At 50.8% G+C, this 16028-nt stretch overlaps 1 protein-coding gene across 2 annotated transcripts in view; it reads left to right on the top strand.

Annotated features, from left to right (window-relative positions):
- LOC144602445 (homeodomain-interacting protein kinase 3-like) overlaps positions 1 to 9078 on the top strand; it is a 49512-nt gene extending 40434 nt beyond the window's left edge. For both annotated transcript variants that reach the window (XM_078415591.1, XM_078415592.1), the window contains exons 12-14: positions 1304 to 1560; positions 3906 to 4036; positions 5095 to 9078. In XM_078415591.1, the coding sequence (XP_078271717.1) occupies positions 1304 to 1560; positions 3906 to 4036; positions 5095 to 5547 (841 nt within the window). In that variant the 3' untranslated portion in view covers positions 5548 to 9078. The remainder of the gene's footprint in view (positions 1 to 1303; positions 1561 to 3905; positions 4037 to 5094) is intronic.
- The last annotated feature ends 6950 nt before the right edge of the window (positions 9079 to 16028 follow it).

A 16028-nucleotide genomic window follows, 5' to 3' on the forward strand; every position in this document is an offset into this window, starting at 1 on the left:
GCGGTCGGTCACGTGCCTGACGGGTGGTGTCTCCTCGCTGTGTCGTGGTCACGGTCGCGGTCGGTCACGTGCCTGACGGGTGGTGTCTCCTCGCTGTGTCGCGGTCGGTCACGTGCCTGATGGGTGGTGTCTCCTCGCTGTGTCGTGGTCACGGTCGCGGTCGGTCACGTGCCTGACGGGTGCTTTCTTCTCGCTGTGTCGCAGTCGGTCACGTGCCTGACGGGTGGTGTCTCCTCGCTGTGTCACGGTCGCAGTCGGTCACGTGCCTGACGGGTGGTGTCTCCTCGCTGTGTCGTGGTCACGGTCGGTCGCGGTCGGTCACGTGCCTGACTGGTGCTTTCTCCTCGCTGTGTCACGGTCGCGGTCGGTCACGTGCCTGACGGGTGGTGTCTCCTCGCTGTGTCGTGGTCACGGTCGGTCACGTGCCTGACGGGTGGTGTCTCCTCGCTGTGTCGTGGTCACGGTCGCAGTCGGTCACGTGCCTGACGGGTGGTGTCTCCTCGCTGTGTCACGGTCGCGGTCGGTCACGTGCCTGACGGGTGGTGTCTCCTCGCTGTGTCGTGGTCACGGTCGCGGTCGGTCACGTGCCTGACTGGTGGTGTCTCCTCGCTGTGTCGCGGTCGGTCACGTGCCTGACTGGTGCTTTCTCCTCGCTGTGTCGCAGTCGGTCACGTGCCTGACGGGTGGTGTCTCCTCGCTGTGTCGTGGTCACGGTCGCGGTCGGTCACGTGCCTGACTGGTGGTGTCTCCTTGCTGTGTCGCGGTCGGTCACGTGCCTGACTGGTGCTTTCTCCTCGCTGTGTCGTGGTCACGGTCGCGGTCGGTCACGTGCCTGACTGGTGGTGTCTCCTTGCTGTGTCGCGGTCGGTCACGTGCCTGACTGGTGCTTTCTCCTCGCTGTGTCGCGGTCGGTCACGTGCCTGACGGGTGGTTTCTCCTCGCTGTGTCGTGGTCACGGTCGCGGTCGGTCACGTGCCCGACGGGTGGTGTCTCCTCGCTGTGTCGTGGTCACGGTCGCGGTCGGTCACGTGCCTGACGGGTGGTGTCTCCTTGCTGTGTCACAGTCGGTCACGTGCCTGACTGGTGGTGTCTCCTCGCTGTGTCACAGTCGGTCACGTGCCTGACTGGTGCTTTCTCCTCGCTGTGTCGCGGTCGCGGTCGGTCACGTGACTGATGGGTGGTGTCTCCTCGCTGTGTCGCGGTCGGTCACGTGCCTGACGGGTGCTTTCTCCTCGCTGTGTCGCGGTCACGGTCGCGGTCGGTCACGTGCCTGACTGGTGCTTTCTCCTCGTTGGCCTTGCAGCATGTCGGAGGATGAGCAGGAGAGTGGCTGTGAGGTCGCGGACAGCTCGCCGGCTACCGACTCGTCCGGCCACGCGGAGAGCCCCTGCCTGGAGGAGCGGCTACGGCAGGACGCTGCCAACCACAACACCAGCGGCCTGGGCAGCAAGCCGGCGGACAGCAAGGCCACCGTGCGCACCATGGTGGTGCCGCCCATGAGGGTGCAGAACGCCAACTCCATCTCCGTCACCGATCTCAGCGAGCAGGTTTCCAACACAGGTGGGTGGCAGCCTCACAAACCAGGGCCACGAGGGGAGGCATGGACACAACATGGTGGCAGCCTCACACGGGGGCCACGAGGGGAGAGGACAGGACACAACATGGTGGCAGCCTCACACGGGCCGCGAGGTGAGAGGACACAACATGGTGGCAGCCTCACACACCAGGGCCACGAGGGGAGGCATGGACACAACATGGTGGCAGCCTCACACTGGGGCCGCGACACGACACAACATGGTGGCAGCCTCACACTGGGGCCGCGACACGACACAACATGGTGGCAGCCTCACACTGGGGCCGCGACACGACACAACGGTGGCAGCCTCACACGGGCCGCGAGGGGATAGGACACAACATGGTGGCAGCCTCACACCGGGGCCACGAGGGGAGAGGACAGGACACAACAGGGTGCCGGATCTCAGCGGCTCAGGCAGCATAGAAACAGACACAAAGGTGCAGGAGGCCATTTAGCCCTTCGAACCAGCACCACCATGCAATATGATCATGGCTGATCGTCCACAATCAGTTCCCCGTTCCTGCCCTCTCCCCATACCCCTTGATTCTGTTAGCGAATAGGAGAGGAGAGGGTCAACTCTCGTGAATACATCCAGTGAATTGGACACTGACGTTTCTGGTCTGAAGAAAGGTCCCTACTCAAAACGTCACCTATCCATGTTCTCCACAGATGCTGCCTGACCCGCTGAGTTACTCCAGCACTCTGTGAAACGTCACCTATCCATGCTCTCCACAGATGCTGCCTGACCCGCTGTGTTACTCCAGCACTTTGTGTCCTTTTTTTGTACACCAGCACCTGCAGTTCCTTCCTACACTACCTGTCTAAATGTTTCTTAACCGTTGCGATAATCCCTACCTCAATCTCCTCTCCCTGCAGCTTGTTCCATACACCCACCACCCTCTGTGTAAAAGCGTTACCCTTCAGGACTCTGTCTGTTTACCTGATTTACCTGCAGTTCTGGCCGCTCTATTACAGGAAGCATGTAGGGACGTTGGACAGGGTTCAGAGGAGGTTTATAAGAATAATACCTGCATTAGAGGGTCGTAGCCAGACAGTGAGGTTGGGCCAAACTTGGATTGTTTTCTCCGGAACATCTGAGGTTGAGGGGCGACCTGGTAGAAGTTTATAAAATGATGAGGAATAGATTGGGTAAACAGACGGAACATTTTTCCGAAGGTGGAAATGTCAAATTCTAAAGGTTGTAGATTTGTCAGAGCGACTACGTTTAAAGGAGACGTGTGAGGCCGTTGTTTTGCACAGAGAATGACGGCTGACTGCAACAGTCTGCCAGGGTGGTGGTGGAAGCAGGTATGGTCGTGGCATTCCAGAGGCTTTAGATAACCACAGAGTGTCCCGTGGACCAGTGCGGGTGGCGGGAGTGTCGTGGGGAGCCGCGAGTGGTGGGAGTGTCGTAGGGACCCGCGCGCAGTGGGATGGTGCCGGGGGGCCGCGTGCAGTGGGAGTGTCCGGGGGGGCCGCGCGGATGGTGGGAGTGTCGTAGGGACCCGCGCGCAGTGGGATGGTGCCGGGGGGCCGCGTGCAGTGGGAGTGTCCGGGGGGCCGCACGGATGGTGGGAGTGTCCCGTGGACCCACGTGGGCCTGATCCACCCGCCGAACAACTGTGGTGCCAGCGACCGATGACCAGAACGCGCCCCGGTCGGCCCGACTCCCTCCGCAGGTCTCCCAGGGGACTGCGGAGAAGCCGAGCGGCCAGGCCTGCCTGGGCCGAAGGAGCCTCAGTGGCAGTGGCGATGGGAGTCTCTGGGGGGGAGGGGGGAACGTGAGGGGCGGGCAGAGGGTAAGACCATGAGGACACGGCGTGGGGGGACGGGCGTGAGGGACGGTGGGAGAACAAAGGGGGGGCCGGTGTGGGGGGTTCAGCTTTGGAATCCTCTGCCAGGGGATAATTCTGTGTGTGTTTGTTTGTTTGTCCGTACCGGAGAAGATGCTGTGCACAGGCAGCCAGCCAACAGTCCTTTCCCGTTTGTTTGGCACGTTTTAAATGTCAAGTTTTTGTGCACCTTGTGTGTTGTGACTGTCGGAAGACCAATATCCCTCTGGGGATGAATAAAGTTTTATCGTATCGTATCGTTTATATGTTAATTGGCTTCAGTAAAAAAGTTGTAAATCCTCCTGTACTTGGATGGTGCTGGTGTACAAGATGGTCGCTGGTCAGCAAGGACTCGCTGGGCTGAAGGGCCTGTTTCCCAACCGGACATTTACCCTGAATGGCGAGATATGGATGAGGTGCGAGCACAGGAGATGGCAGAGATTGTGGGCAGAAGGGCCTGTTGCTGTGCTGTTCTATGTTGTACGTTTCCCTTGCAGACACAGTGAGGCAGTCAGCAGCACAGGGCTCGTCAGCCCCAGGAAGAATGAACCATCCCTCAGCTGCCAGCACTCGCCAGCACAAGTCTGTATCAGCATTCCAGCAGCAGCAGCCCATGAAATTTGGTCAGGTATGTGTTCCGTCCGCTCTTAGTTAACCTCCTCCTCACTGTGGCTCACTGATATATTTCCTGGGCAGTTCCTTTGGGGTGAGGATGACTTGCTTCCACAGTTAAGGCGGCATGATGGCACAGCAGGGCCTTACAGGGCCAGAGATCCTGTCTGTGGGTGCTGTCTGCATGGAGTTTGTACGTTCTACCTGAGACCTGTGGGTTTTCTCCGGGTGCTCTTGATTTCCTCCCACTTTGCAGCTTTGTAGGTTCATTGGCTTCTGTAAATTGTCCCTTGTGTGTCGGATAAAACTAGTGCATGGGTGATCGCTGGTCGGCACGGGCTCGGTGGGCCGAAGGGCCTGTTTCCACGCTGTATCTCTGACCGAAACAAAGCTAAACTGTGAAGAGTGGGAGTTGGCAGTGCATGAGTTATTTTCACTGGTTGGCCGCTGTGTATCAGCTCCCAAACAGCTGGCGGACCAAGGTCATGGTTCAATGGCATCGACGGCCAAGATAATCGGCAAATGGGTTCTGCTCTCCAGACTTCACGCACGCACGCACGCACGCAGGCACTGAGAGTATCCTCACTGCGTGGATTTTCTCCCGATGCTCCAGTTTCCTCCCTCACTCCATAGATGTGCAGGTTTGCAGGTTCATTGGCTTCTGTAAATTGCCCCACGTGTGTAGAATGAGAAAGCAGGATAACATAGAACTAGTGTACTGGTTTGTGTGGACTCTGGGCCAAAGAGCCTGTGTCCACGCAGTATCTCCAAACTAAGCTATAAAATAGCTTCATTAATAATAAACCCAGCCTGCAGTGGCTGTACTTACATAGGGGTGCACTGGTGGGTCGGGGTTAGGGTGGGCAGTGAGATGGACACTGGAGGTTAACGTGGCCACTGTTCTTTGGCCCGTGACTGACCACCACTGCAAGTTAATGTGGCCACGGCCCGTGACTGACCGCCACTGGAGGTTAACGTGGCCACTGTTCTTTGCCCGTGACTGACTGCCACTGGAGGTTAACGTAGCCACTGTTCTTTGCCCGTGACTGACCGCCACCTCCCCTGTCTCCACAGGTCCAGCACTACGGAACTCTGCCTCAGGAATGGAACGGCAACTACGGGCCCCGGAGACAGGCCTTCATCGGCCCCACCATCGCCAGCCACGCCTTCTCCCTGGCGCAGGGGAGCCCGAGCCTGGCAGGGACATCACACCTCGGGGGGCAGCCTGCCATCTTGTCCTACCCTCCATCAGTGGCGCTGGGCACCTCGGGCCCGGTGGCCCACTTGCTGGCCTCCCCTGGCACCACGAGACCAGTGATGCAGCCAGCAGCCTACAGTATCTCTCACCACAGCGGCCTGCTCCACCAAGTCCCCTTCGGCCTGGCCCCCCGCCAGCTTCCCTCCCCAGCCATTCACCAAAGCCACTACAAACCGGTGTTCCACCCGCACTCCTACATCGCTGCCTCTCCCGTCTATGCCGGATTCCCCCTCAGCCCCACAAAACTCAGCCAGTACCCTTATATTTGAAGATTACAGAACAAAGCAGAAAGCAAACAATCTCTGGTCCAGTCATGTAAAGCATCTGGAATCGAAGGAACACGTTACCAATTAAAGAAAAATTCCAAGTCGTGGCACAAGAAAGTCAATTTCTTTGCGTTTTTGTTAAATCATGGTTAAAAACAAAGGTGCATAAACGAGAAAGCCAAGCTTTGAATCGAACCCACTCTGAAAGTGTCTTTTGCACACTCGACGACATAACTCTTAACAGCCCGCGCTCCAAGAATGTGTCTCGATCCCAACAGGTGCGGAGCATGGGGGCGAGAGAGAGAGAGAGAGAGAGAGCTCTCTACACTTTGCATTGCTGTGTGAAGAGTGCAAGACACACACCTGTGAAGCCACGCTTGCCACCCTGACTACACCAGGCTTCACCACGCATGCCATGTGTGGTGTACATGCGAATATATTTGTGGTTCTCTCACACCCCCACTGCCCCTATCTCTCCCACTGTGTCTGTCTTGGAAGTGTATTGAGTGTTGAGTCATTAACTGATAGGGGCGTGAGGTGATTCTCTACACATCTGCATGTGTTTTGCATGGGCAGTGTTGCCTAAAGTTGGGATTTTTCCACTGTTCAGCGTCATCATTAATGATGGTTTCCACACCTAGTGCCTTAAATATTTTGAGGTTGTTAATGTTACTACTATGTCATGGACTGTAGCACTTAAAAATCTTATCTAATCCAGTGATTGGGGGGAAAATAAAAACAAGCAGGGAAAAGGGGTATGTGGGAGGGAGGATTAATGCGTTAGATTTAGGGGTTGGTGTGACGTATGCTTATCTAATCTTTTGAGGAGTGGGAAGGTGTTTTTCTTTGTACCCCACAGGCGTTGGGCTCACCCTATCGGTTCTCTTTTCTCAATGATTTGAGAATACCTTTTAAGCATACAGCAGAACCATCAGGAATTGGCTGAGGCAATTTGATCACTGGTTTCTACTTAAGGTTCAACTCGTATATTAAGCAGTGTTTATACTGTCAGAAAAAAATAATAATCTGCAATACAATCCAAATAGTGTGCGTGTGTGTGTGTGTGTGCACGCGTTGCGTGTGCCAGAGTGAGTGACTTTTTAAATAAAAGATGTTTGCGGTTCATGGAATTTAGTGAAATGACTAGACTTATGGTGGCATGGCTTTGATTAGAAATCTGAAAAAAAGATGCAATTCATTATACTCAGTGAGTCATGTTGTGGTTTCACATTAGCTTGAGCAGTTCATGCAGTATTTGATATATGTAGTAATATAATAATTAGTACTGAGCTTGATGAGGTGCAAGTTAACTGTGTGCGATGCTCTCATTTATTGCATGTGGCAAATTTACCCACTTCCTTTATCTCTTTTCCAGGGGTCATTTTGGGGGTGAGTTTGCTTTTCTTTTTTGAAGCTTGTTTTCTGTGTCCACCCGCTTATTTTTATACATTCCGTCAGGGAAGAAGAGAATAAAGCGACACACTTCTCTGTGTTCTGGCAGCAGTCAGCGTGTGTGGTGAGAGAGATGAAGTTGCTTTCGCGGCACCAAAGACATTTTCCTGTCATCCCCATTTCCTCAGCAAAATTCGCTACGCTGCATAGACCTCAATACGGGAGGGGGGAAAACCCCCCTCAAAACGAGGAGGGAAAGTGCGCGACAAAGGAGAGTGAATTTGCAAAATCTATTTAAAAAAAAGTCAACTTTTTTTACGAAAAGAAAACATGATTTTTTAAAAAAATCCGTTTGAGGCTATAACCGTTTTAGCTCTTGGGGCAAGTTATAAATTGTGTCATTTATCTTGAATGTATCATCAATAAGCTGCTAATTAATGATTGCCACTTCAGATCGCTAGGTGATTATTAACTTTCTTAGCCTCATTTCTGTAAGTCTAATTACATTAAGTAGAAATGGGTTTTTGATTAATTTGGCGTTAATGTTTGGAGTGTCTTTGTAACTACTGTATTGTAAATGATGAAACTTAATTGCTTTGTGTTTTTATTTTGGGTGTGTGTTTGGCATCAGTATTTTAACCTCTCAGTTTGAGCTCATCTCTGCATATAAATGGATGTATTGATGTAACTTGATTTTCATGTTTTCATATTCGGCATTGTGTTAGTGAATCTGAATTACTGTAGCTTGCAGAATTGACTTAACTTTTTTAATGAATTGTTTGACGCTAACAGATCGCCACTGCAATCTACAGAATGCTTTAACGGTGCAATGGACGTTGCACAGCACCAAATCTCTGCAAAAATGCAATTTTGACATTATTAGGTGTTGAAAGAGAGAAAAAAAATGCAGATCCTAAAATATTTCTAAAATCAGCACCAGTTTGAGTTTAATAAGCTAATTTTGGGACCGTCCTTGGTGGTGAGGCTGCAGCTGTTTCACCTGTGTTTCATCAGTAAAGGGCAGTGTTTTATTTAATATCAGCCTTTAGTCATAGCCTAGGGGGACAATGTGCCTAAAATGCAAAAGGCTCTTAAACCGCAGAGCAGTTGTTACAGTTAAGTCACATTTATATCGTACCTCTTGTGAGATTTGGTGCTTTCTAGCATAGTTCTATTTTTGTCAACAGACACCACATGTTTGTAAAAAAAAAATCACAAAAGAACTCTAAATACGGGACAGGATATGTGGAAGGAGACAGCTGGCTCAGTTTGGAAACTGTCCATCGCTTGGCTCTGTCCATCGCCTTGGTCGTCAAAGCCAGAGTATTCCAACATTGAAATGTTCTCGTCAGCTGTGCACATTGGCAGATGCCTTAAAGTCATTCTTAAATAAGACACTGTGAAACGCGGGCATCGAAGGAGGCGGGAGGGCCAGGCAAACTACATTTTAAATCCAGGATTTATTTCACCTGCAGATTGTTTTAAATTCCTTTTTAGCCTTTTCACTTAGTAAGCGAAACCAAGGTCCTTATGCAATCGAACATACTTCACTTTCTCCAAAGAAAATATATGCCTCAGCTATTTTAGTTTTAACGGCTTTGAGCCAAAGGGGATATCAGTAAGGTGGGGGTGGGGAGGGGGGCTTGCTGCGGGTTAGATATTCAAGGGAGCAGCTAAATGCGGCTTTTAATTTACCTCGTGTAGGTCCCAGACTCTGGTTTACCTGTGTTCTGCCTGCTGCATCATTCAGTAAGGGTTAAATCAACACTGCAACTTATGGAAACTTGTTGTTCAGCTTACCCAAAAACCTACACTTGATTAATAAGTTGGAACTGTTACTGTTAAAAGAAATTTGTAGATTTTTTTGTGGCTGTTTGCTTTTGATTTTAATGCTACACTAGTTTTCCATGTAGCAATGCACTGTGCAATATTCACAAGACGAGGACTGGGACATTTTTATGGATGTATGTCTCTTAAAGTTTGCGATAGTATTTCTCGCTAGTTCTCAGTGATTTAAATGTGACCAAGCCTCGATACTTTGTCACATAAAGCGGGTTTTCCAGGTGACTCTTTGGTGAGTGTCAAAAATAAGAGTTTATGGTGTATTATTGTCGAGATTCACTTTGAATTAAAATATATATTGCTGCAGAAAACGAGTGGTGGCTATTTCATGGGGGGGGGGGGGGGGGTCATCTTGGCAGGCTGGGTACAAAACGGTGGCTCGTCAAGTGGTTGTCTCGTGGGTTTTCTCCGGGAGCTCCGGCTTCCTCCCACACTCCAAAGACGTGCAGGTTTGTAAGGTTAGTCGGGTTGGTATGAATGTGAAATTGTCCCAGTGTGTGGGGTAGAACACGTGCAGGTTGGTGAGGGTTTGGTGGGGCCAAAGGGCTGGTATTCACGCTGGATCTCTAAAAGAAACTAAAAACTAAAACTAAAATATAGTCTGGACAATCACATAACAAGAGGGCAAAGCTTTAAGGTGAGGGGCAACGTTTACAGGCGATGTCCAGGGCAAGTGTTTTACACAGAGAGGCGGGGGGGGGGGGCTGGACCTGGACCTGGACCGTGCTCCCAGGAACAATGTGGAGGCAGATGCGATACGGCATTGAATGTGTTTTTAGATCCTGGCATCGTCCATCTGCGGGAGACAATAGACAATAGGTGCAGGAGGAGGCCATTCGGCCCTTCGGGCCAGCACCGCCATGGCTGATCATTCTCAATCAGTACCCCCGTTCCTGCCTTCTCCCCATACCCCCTGACTCCGCTATCCTTAAGAGCTCTATCTAGCTCTCTCTTGAATGCATTCAGAGAATTGGCCTCCACTGCCTTCTGAGGCAGAGAATTCCACAGATTCACAACTCTCTGACTGAAAAAGGTGTGGCTTGGCGTTCACCTGCTTGGCGAGGGGGATTGTTCACCGTGTTTTTAGATAGACACAGATACGCAGGGAATGGAACAAAGCCAATCCTGGGCAGGCAGGCAGGCAGGCAGGGGGATTAGCGACTGTGCTGTAGTGTTCTAGACTTTAGAGATACAGCACAGAAACAGGCCCTTCGGCCCACCGAGACCATATCAGCCCGCGATCACCCCACACACTAGATCTATCCAACACACTAGGGACCATTTACAATTCTATCAAGGGCAACCAACAAACCTGCACGTCTGGAGTGTGGGAGGAAACTGGAGCACCCGGAGAAACCCACGTGGTCACAGGGAGGACATTCAAACTCCATAAAGACAGCACCCTTAGTCAGGATGGAACCCGGGTCTCCGGCGCTGTTAGGCAGCAGCTCCATCGCTGCACCACCCTCAAAGGAGCCCAGAGTAAAGTTGAGATTTCATCAACAGAGTCCGCATCAACAGAGGCATTTCTGAGGGAGGGTCCGGCTGGAATTTTGTGGCCTGCTGGGGAAGACCCAAAAAGCCGGAGTAACTCAGCGGGTCAGGCAGCATCTGTGGAGAACATGGATAGGTGACGTTTCACAGAGTGCTGGAGTAACTCAGCGGGTCAGGCAGCATCTGTGGAGAACATGGATAGGCGACGTTTCGAGTCGTGACTCTTCTAAGGAGAACTTCCTCAAAGTAGGCGTACCCTGGGTTTTCCTGTCAGCTACAGCTCACCAGATAGCAAACTCATCTGAATCAGAAGGTTGTGGACACAGCTGAAAAGGAAGAGACAGACAGAAGGGCAGACATGTCAAGGGATTAGAGGCAGGGCTTTAAGGTGAGAGAGGGACAAGGTATAACGGTATAAAGGTATATCATGTGCGGAACATGATGGCACCTTGAGCTGATCTCATCTGCTTGCATATGATAAGTTCATAAGTGTCCACTCCGTCATTCAATCATGGCTGATCTATCTCCCTCTCAACCCCATTCTCTTGCCTTCTCCCCACAATCTCTGACACCTGTACTAATCAAGAATCTCAATTTCCATCTTAAGAATGTCCATTGACTTGGCCTCCACTGATGTCTGCTGCAATGAATTCTAAAGATTCACCACCCTCTGACTAAAGAAATTCCTCCTTATCTCTTTTCTAAAGGTCCATCCTTTTATTCCGAGGCTGTGACCTCTTGGTCCTAGACTCTCTCACTGGTTTAAACATCCTCTCCACATCCACTCTCTCCAGGTCTTTCACTGTTCCGTAAGTTTCAATGAGGTGCCTGGAACTCGCTGCCAGGGGTGGTGGTGGAGGCAGATATTACAGTGATCTTTACAAGGCTTGTATATCGGCACATGGATATGCAGGGAATAGAGAGATGAATCACATGCAGTCAGAGGAAATGAGTTCATCTTGGCATTATGTTCCACACTGTCACTGGGCCAGAGGGCCGGTTCTAGGGCTGCACTTTTCTCTGCTCCATGACCCTTTATTTTGAGTTTGGTTTGGTTTAGTTTAGAGATACAGCGTGGTGTAAGGCCCTTCGGCCCACCAAGTCTGCACCGACCAGCCATCCCCGCTCACTAACACTCTCCTACACACACGAGGGACAATTTACAATTATATCAAGCCAATTAGCCTACAATACTGCACGTCTTTGGAGTGTAGGAGGAAACCCACGCAGGTCACGGGGAGAACGTACAAACTCCGTACAGACAGCACCCATTGTCAGGATGGAACCAGGGTCCCTGGTGCTGTAAGGCAGCAACTCTACCGCTGCGCCACCGTGCCGCCCTTAATTCCTACCGTCATCCTTGCCTAGCCGTGGAACCATTATTGTAATGGGCACCTCTTTAGATATGCTGTCTAATCGGCAGCTTGAGGATGGGTCAGGCAGCATCTATGGAGGCAGAGAGACGGTCACCATCACAGGTACCTGTCCACCATCACCCTGTACCAGGCCAGACACAGAGTCTCATAAGTTCTACGAGCAGAATTAGACCATTCGGCCCTTTCAATCATGACTGATCAATCTTTCCTTCTCAACCCCATTCTCCTGTCTTCTCCCCTGACACCAGTACTAACCAGGAATTTTTCTCAATCTCAACCTTAAAAATACCCAATGACTTGGCCTCCACAGCCGCCACGACCCGAAACATCGACCATCTCTCTTCGTCATAGATGCTGCCTGACATGCAGGTCTTGCTCCAGAATCCAGCATCTGGAATCTCATGTATCTCCACCAAATTATGAAAGATCTATTTCACTTGAGATGTCAAAGATCAGGGGCAGTGTGCAGCTTGGCTGGATGGACATTGAAAGATTCGGAACGATGGAGTTCTGGACGTGTGATGGAGGCAGAAAGCCTCATATTATTTCACAAATTGATTGAAATTGAAAGATACATCATGGAAACAGGCCCTTTAACCCACCAGGTCCTCACCGACTATCAATCACCCGTCCACACCAGTCCAATGTTACCCCTAGAACTCCCGACACACGAGGGGCTTTTTACACAGGCTCATTAACCCACAAACCTGGGATGTGGGAGTAAACCAGAGCACCCGGAGAAAACTCCACGAGGTCCCAGAGAGAAGATGGCGGCACAGCGGGTAGAGCTGCCGCCTCACAGCTCCAGGGACCCGGGTTTGATCCTAACTACGGTTACTGTCTGTACGGAGTTTGTACGTTCTCCCCGTGACCTGCGTGGGGTTTCTCCGGGAGCTCCGGTTTCCTCCCACACTCCAGAGACATAAAGGGTTCTAGGTTAATTGGCTTGGTAACATTGTAAATCGTCCCTGGTGTGTGTGTAGGATAGTGTTAGTGTGTGGGATAGTGTTAGTGTGTGGGATAGTGTTAGTGTGTAGGATAGTGTTAGTGTGTGGGATAGTGTTAGTGTGTAGCATAGTGTTAGTGTGTAGGATAGTGTTAGTGTGTGGGATAGTGTTAGTGTGTGGCATAGTGTTAGTGTGTGGGATAGTGTTAGTGTGTGGGATAGTGTTAGTGTGTGGGATAGTGTTAGTGTGTAGGATAGTGTTAGTGTGTAGGATAGTGTTAGTGTGTGGGATAGTGTTAGTGTGTAGGATAGTGTTAGTGTGTAGGATAGTGTTAGTGTGTAGGATAGTGTTAGTGTGTGGGATAGTGTTAGTGTGTGGGATAGTGTTAGTGTGTAGGATAGTGTTAGTGTGCGGGGATCGCTGGCCGGTGCTGACTCAGACACGACGGGCCTGTTTCTGCGCTGTATCACTAAACATGTAAACTCCACACAGTCAGCACCCGAGGGCTGGATCGAACCCGGGTCTCCAGTATTGTGAGGCAGCGGCTCTACCAGCCGCGCCACCAAATGCCTGGTCAAACATTCAAAGAGCAGCTTTGGACAGAGAGAGGGGTGGAAAGTGACATTTGGCTGGCTCATGTTAGTTAGCAAGGAGGAAGTTTCCAGTGATGTGGATTTCTGCTTTTTTTATAAGAAAATAACTGCAGATGCTGGTACAAATCGAAGGTATTTATTCACAAAATGCTGGAGTAACTCAGCGGGTCAGGCAGCATCTCAGGAGAGAAGGAATGGGTGACGTTTCGGGTCGAGACCTTCTTCAGACTTCTGCTGTATGTATGTGCTGTGTATTCGCAAATCTGTACAATCTAATTGCGCATGTAAACTCACAGAAAGCAAAGGGCGGCCTTTTGCAAAGATTTCTGTTTCGTGTGGCTTTTGGCAAATGTACAGATCGCATCAGTTGCTAACTTTTTCCCGCTCCAGATGTTGAATAGCCTTCGGCTTGTTTCCAATGATCAAACATTGATGTTTCTAGTGCAGATCAGCATAAAGGAGTCGCTTCCACATACCCCATAGATGTTCTGGGTATGAATGAATAGTCACAGCATCAATACACAGAATTACCAGCAAACGTGGTATTTGGATGAAGGTTTACTTGTGGTTCCTGTTGTTTTTATTTATTCATTCACTAGAGCTCGCTGCCTCTGACACGACTTGCATTTATTATTCCACCTAAAAAAGAAAGTGCTGGAGGGTGAACTCGGCAGGTCGGGCAGCATCTGTGGAGGGAAATGGACAGACATTTCATTTCAGAATCCCACCTTCCTTTCACCCCCCCCCCCCCCCCTCCACACAATCCTCGCTGTAGAGTTGCTGCCTCACGGCGCCGGAGACCAGGGTTCGATCCTGACTACAGATGTTGTCTGTACGGAGTTTGTACGTCCCCCCTGTGATCGCGTTGGTTTTCTCCGGGTGCTCCGGTTTCCTCGCACACTCCAAAGCCGCGCAGGTCTGCAGGTTGATTGGCTTCGGTAACATTGTAGTAAACAATGTGCCAGTGTACGGGGATCGCTGGTCGGTCGGACTAGGTGGGCCGAAGGGCCTGTTTCCTCGCGGTATCTGTATCTCTGAAAGAGTCCGCAGAAAGATCCCGACCCCAAACGGGATTGTTGCTCTACAGAGGCTGCCGGACACGTTGAGTTCCTCCAGCACTTTGTGTTTTACTCAAGACTTCAGCATCTGCAGTTCCATGTGTCTCCAGAACCTCTGATGTTGATGCAGGACCTCCCTGCGGTCATGTGTGGACGTGGCCACCAGAGGGAGACCTCACAGCTTCAATGGCCTTGATCCAAACCGGCCAACCTGACACTAAGGTTCCCTCTCTCCACAGATGCTGCCTGACCCGCTGAGTTACTCCAGCACTCTGTGAAACGTCACCTATCCATGTTCTCCACAGATGCTGCCTGACCCGCTGAGTTACTCCAGCACTCTGTGAAACGTCACCTATCCATGTTCTCCACAGATGCTGCCTGACCCGCTGAGTTACTCCAGCACTCTGTGAACAAATACCAAGGTTCATTACAACTGTCCGGCTGCTTGACATTCATGTCCTGCACTCTACACCGCGCTGAGACCAGCACATCATTGAGGGAGCCGCTCCTGCAACCAACCATTCTCAAATGATTTTATAATGAACAGGGAGGGCAACTTGCACATCAATTTAAAGCAAATGCTAAAAGTATTATTGCTTCAAAAGAAGATGTTTCACAGAGTGCTGGAGAAACTCAGCGGGTCAGGCAGCATCTCTGGAGATAAGGGATAGGTGACACTTTAGGTCGGAACCCTTCCTCAGACGGTTCTGACTGGAAACTCGATGCTGCCTGTCCCGCTGAGTTGCTCCAACACTTGTCTACAGCATAAACCGGCATCTGCAGCTCCTTCCTACCCAGGACTTTCTAAAATCCTGCAACAATTACCGGGTGGTGGATGGTCGATGTAGGCCGAAGGGCCTGTGTTTATACTAGACTTCTACAGAGTGGCGCAGCTGGTAGAGCTGTTGCCCCACAGCACCAGAGTCTGGGGTTCGATCCTGACCTTGGCTGCTGCCTGTGTGGAGTTTGCACGTTCTCCCTGTGAATGCGTGGGTTTTCTCTGGGTGTTCCCACATAACGTTTCCTCCCACATCACACAGATGCCCCGGTTTCTAGGTTAATTGGCTTCTGTAAATTGACCCTAGTGCGGATTATAAAGTGGGATAACATAGAGCTGGTGTGAACAGGGGATTGATGGTCATCGTGGACTCGGTGGCCAACAGGTCTGTTTCCGCGCTGTATCTCTATTAACCTGAGCTAAACTAACTAACCGAAACGAAATAAGCGTAATAGATTTGTCAGGATAAGGAGAAAGGATGTCGCTATCACACACAGGTCCCAGAGTTTCACACCACGGACAGTCCGCAGATTCTCTCGGTCATTCAGTCCGGCGGATTCAACAACATCCCAGCGCTTAAGTTGGAAGGGGCAATGTTTAAAGATGTGCTGGGCAAGTACTTTACACAGAGCGGTGCCAGGGGTGATGGTGCAGTCAGATATGATAGTGGCGTTTGATGGTTTTAGCTTGGAATTGGATCAGACAAATATGGATCAGATGCAGGCGGGGATGAGTTTAACTTGGCATTGTGTTCAGCACAGGGATTGTGGGCCGATGTGCATGTTCCTGTGCTGTTCTATGGTGTAGGATCGATCATAGGATGTTTCCACCAGTGGGAAAGTCTTGGACTAGAGGTCACAGCCTCGGAATTAAAGGACGTTCTTTTAGGAAGGAGATGAGGAGGAACTTCTTTAGTCAGAGGGTGGTGAATCTGTGGAATCATTGCCACAGAAGTCAGTAGATATATTTACGGCAGAGATAGATAGATTCTTCATCAGTCCGGG

The sequence above is a fragment of the Rhinoraja longicauda genome, chromosome 18 (genome assembly GCF_053455715.1).
Source record: "Rhinoraja longicauda isolate Sanriku21f chromosome 18, sRhiLon1.1, whole genome shotgun sequence".
Lineage (NCBI taxonomy): Eukaryota > Metazoa > Chordata > Chondrichthyes > Rajiformes > Arhynchobatidae > Rhinoraja > Rhinoraja longicauda.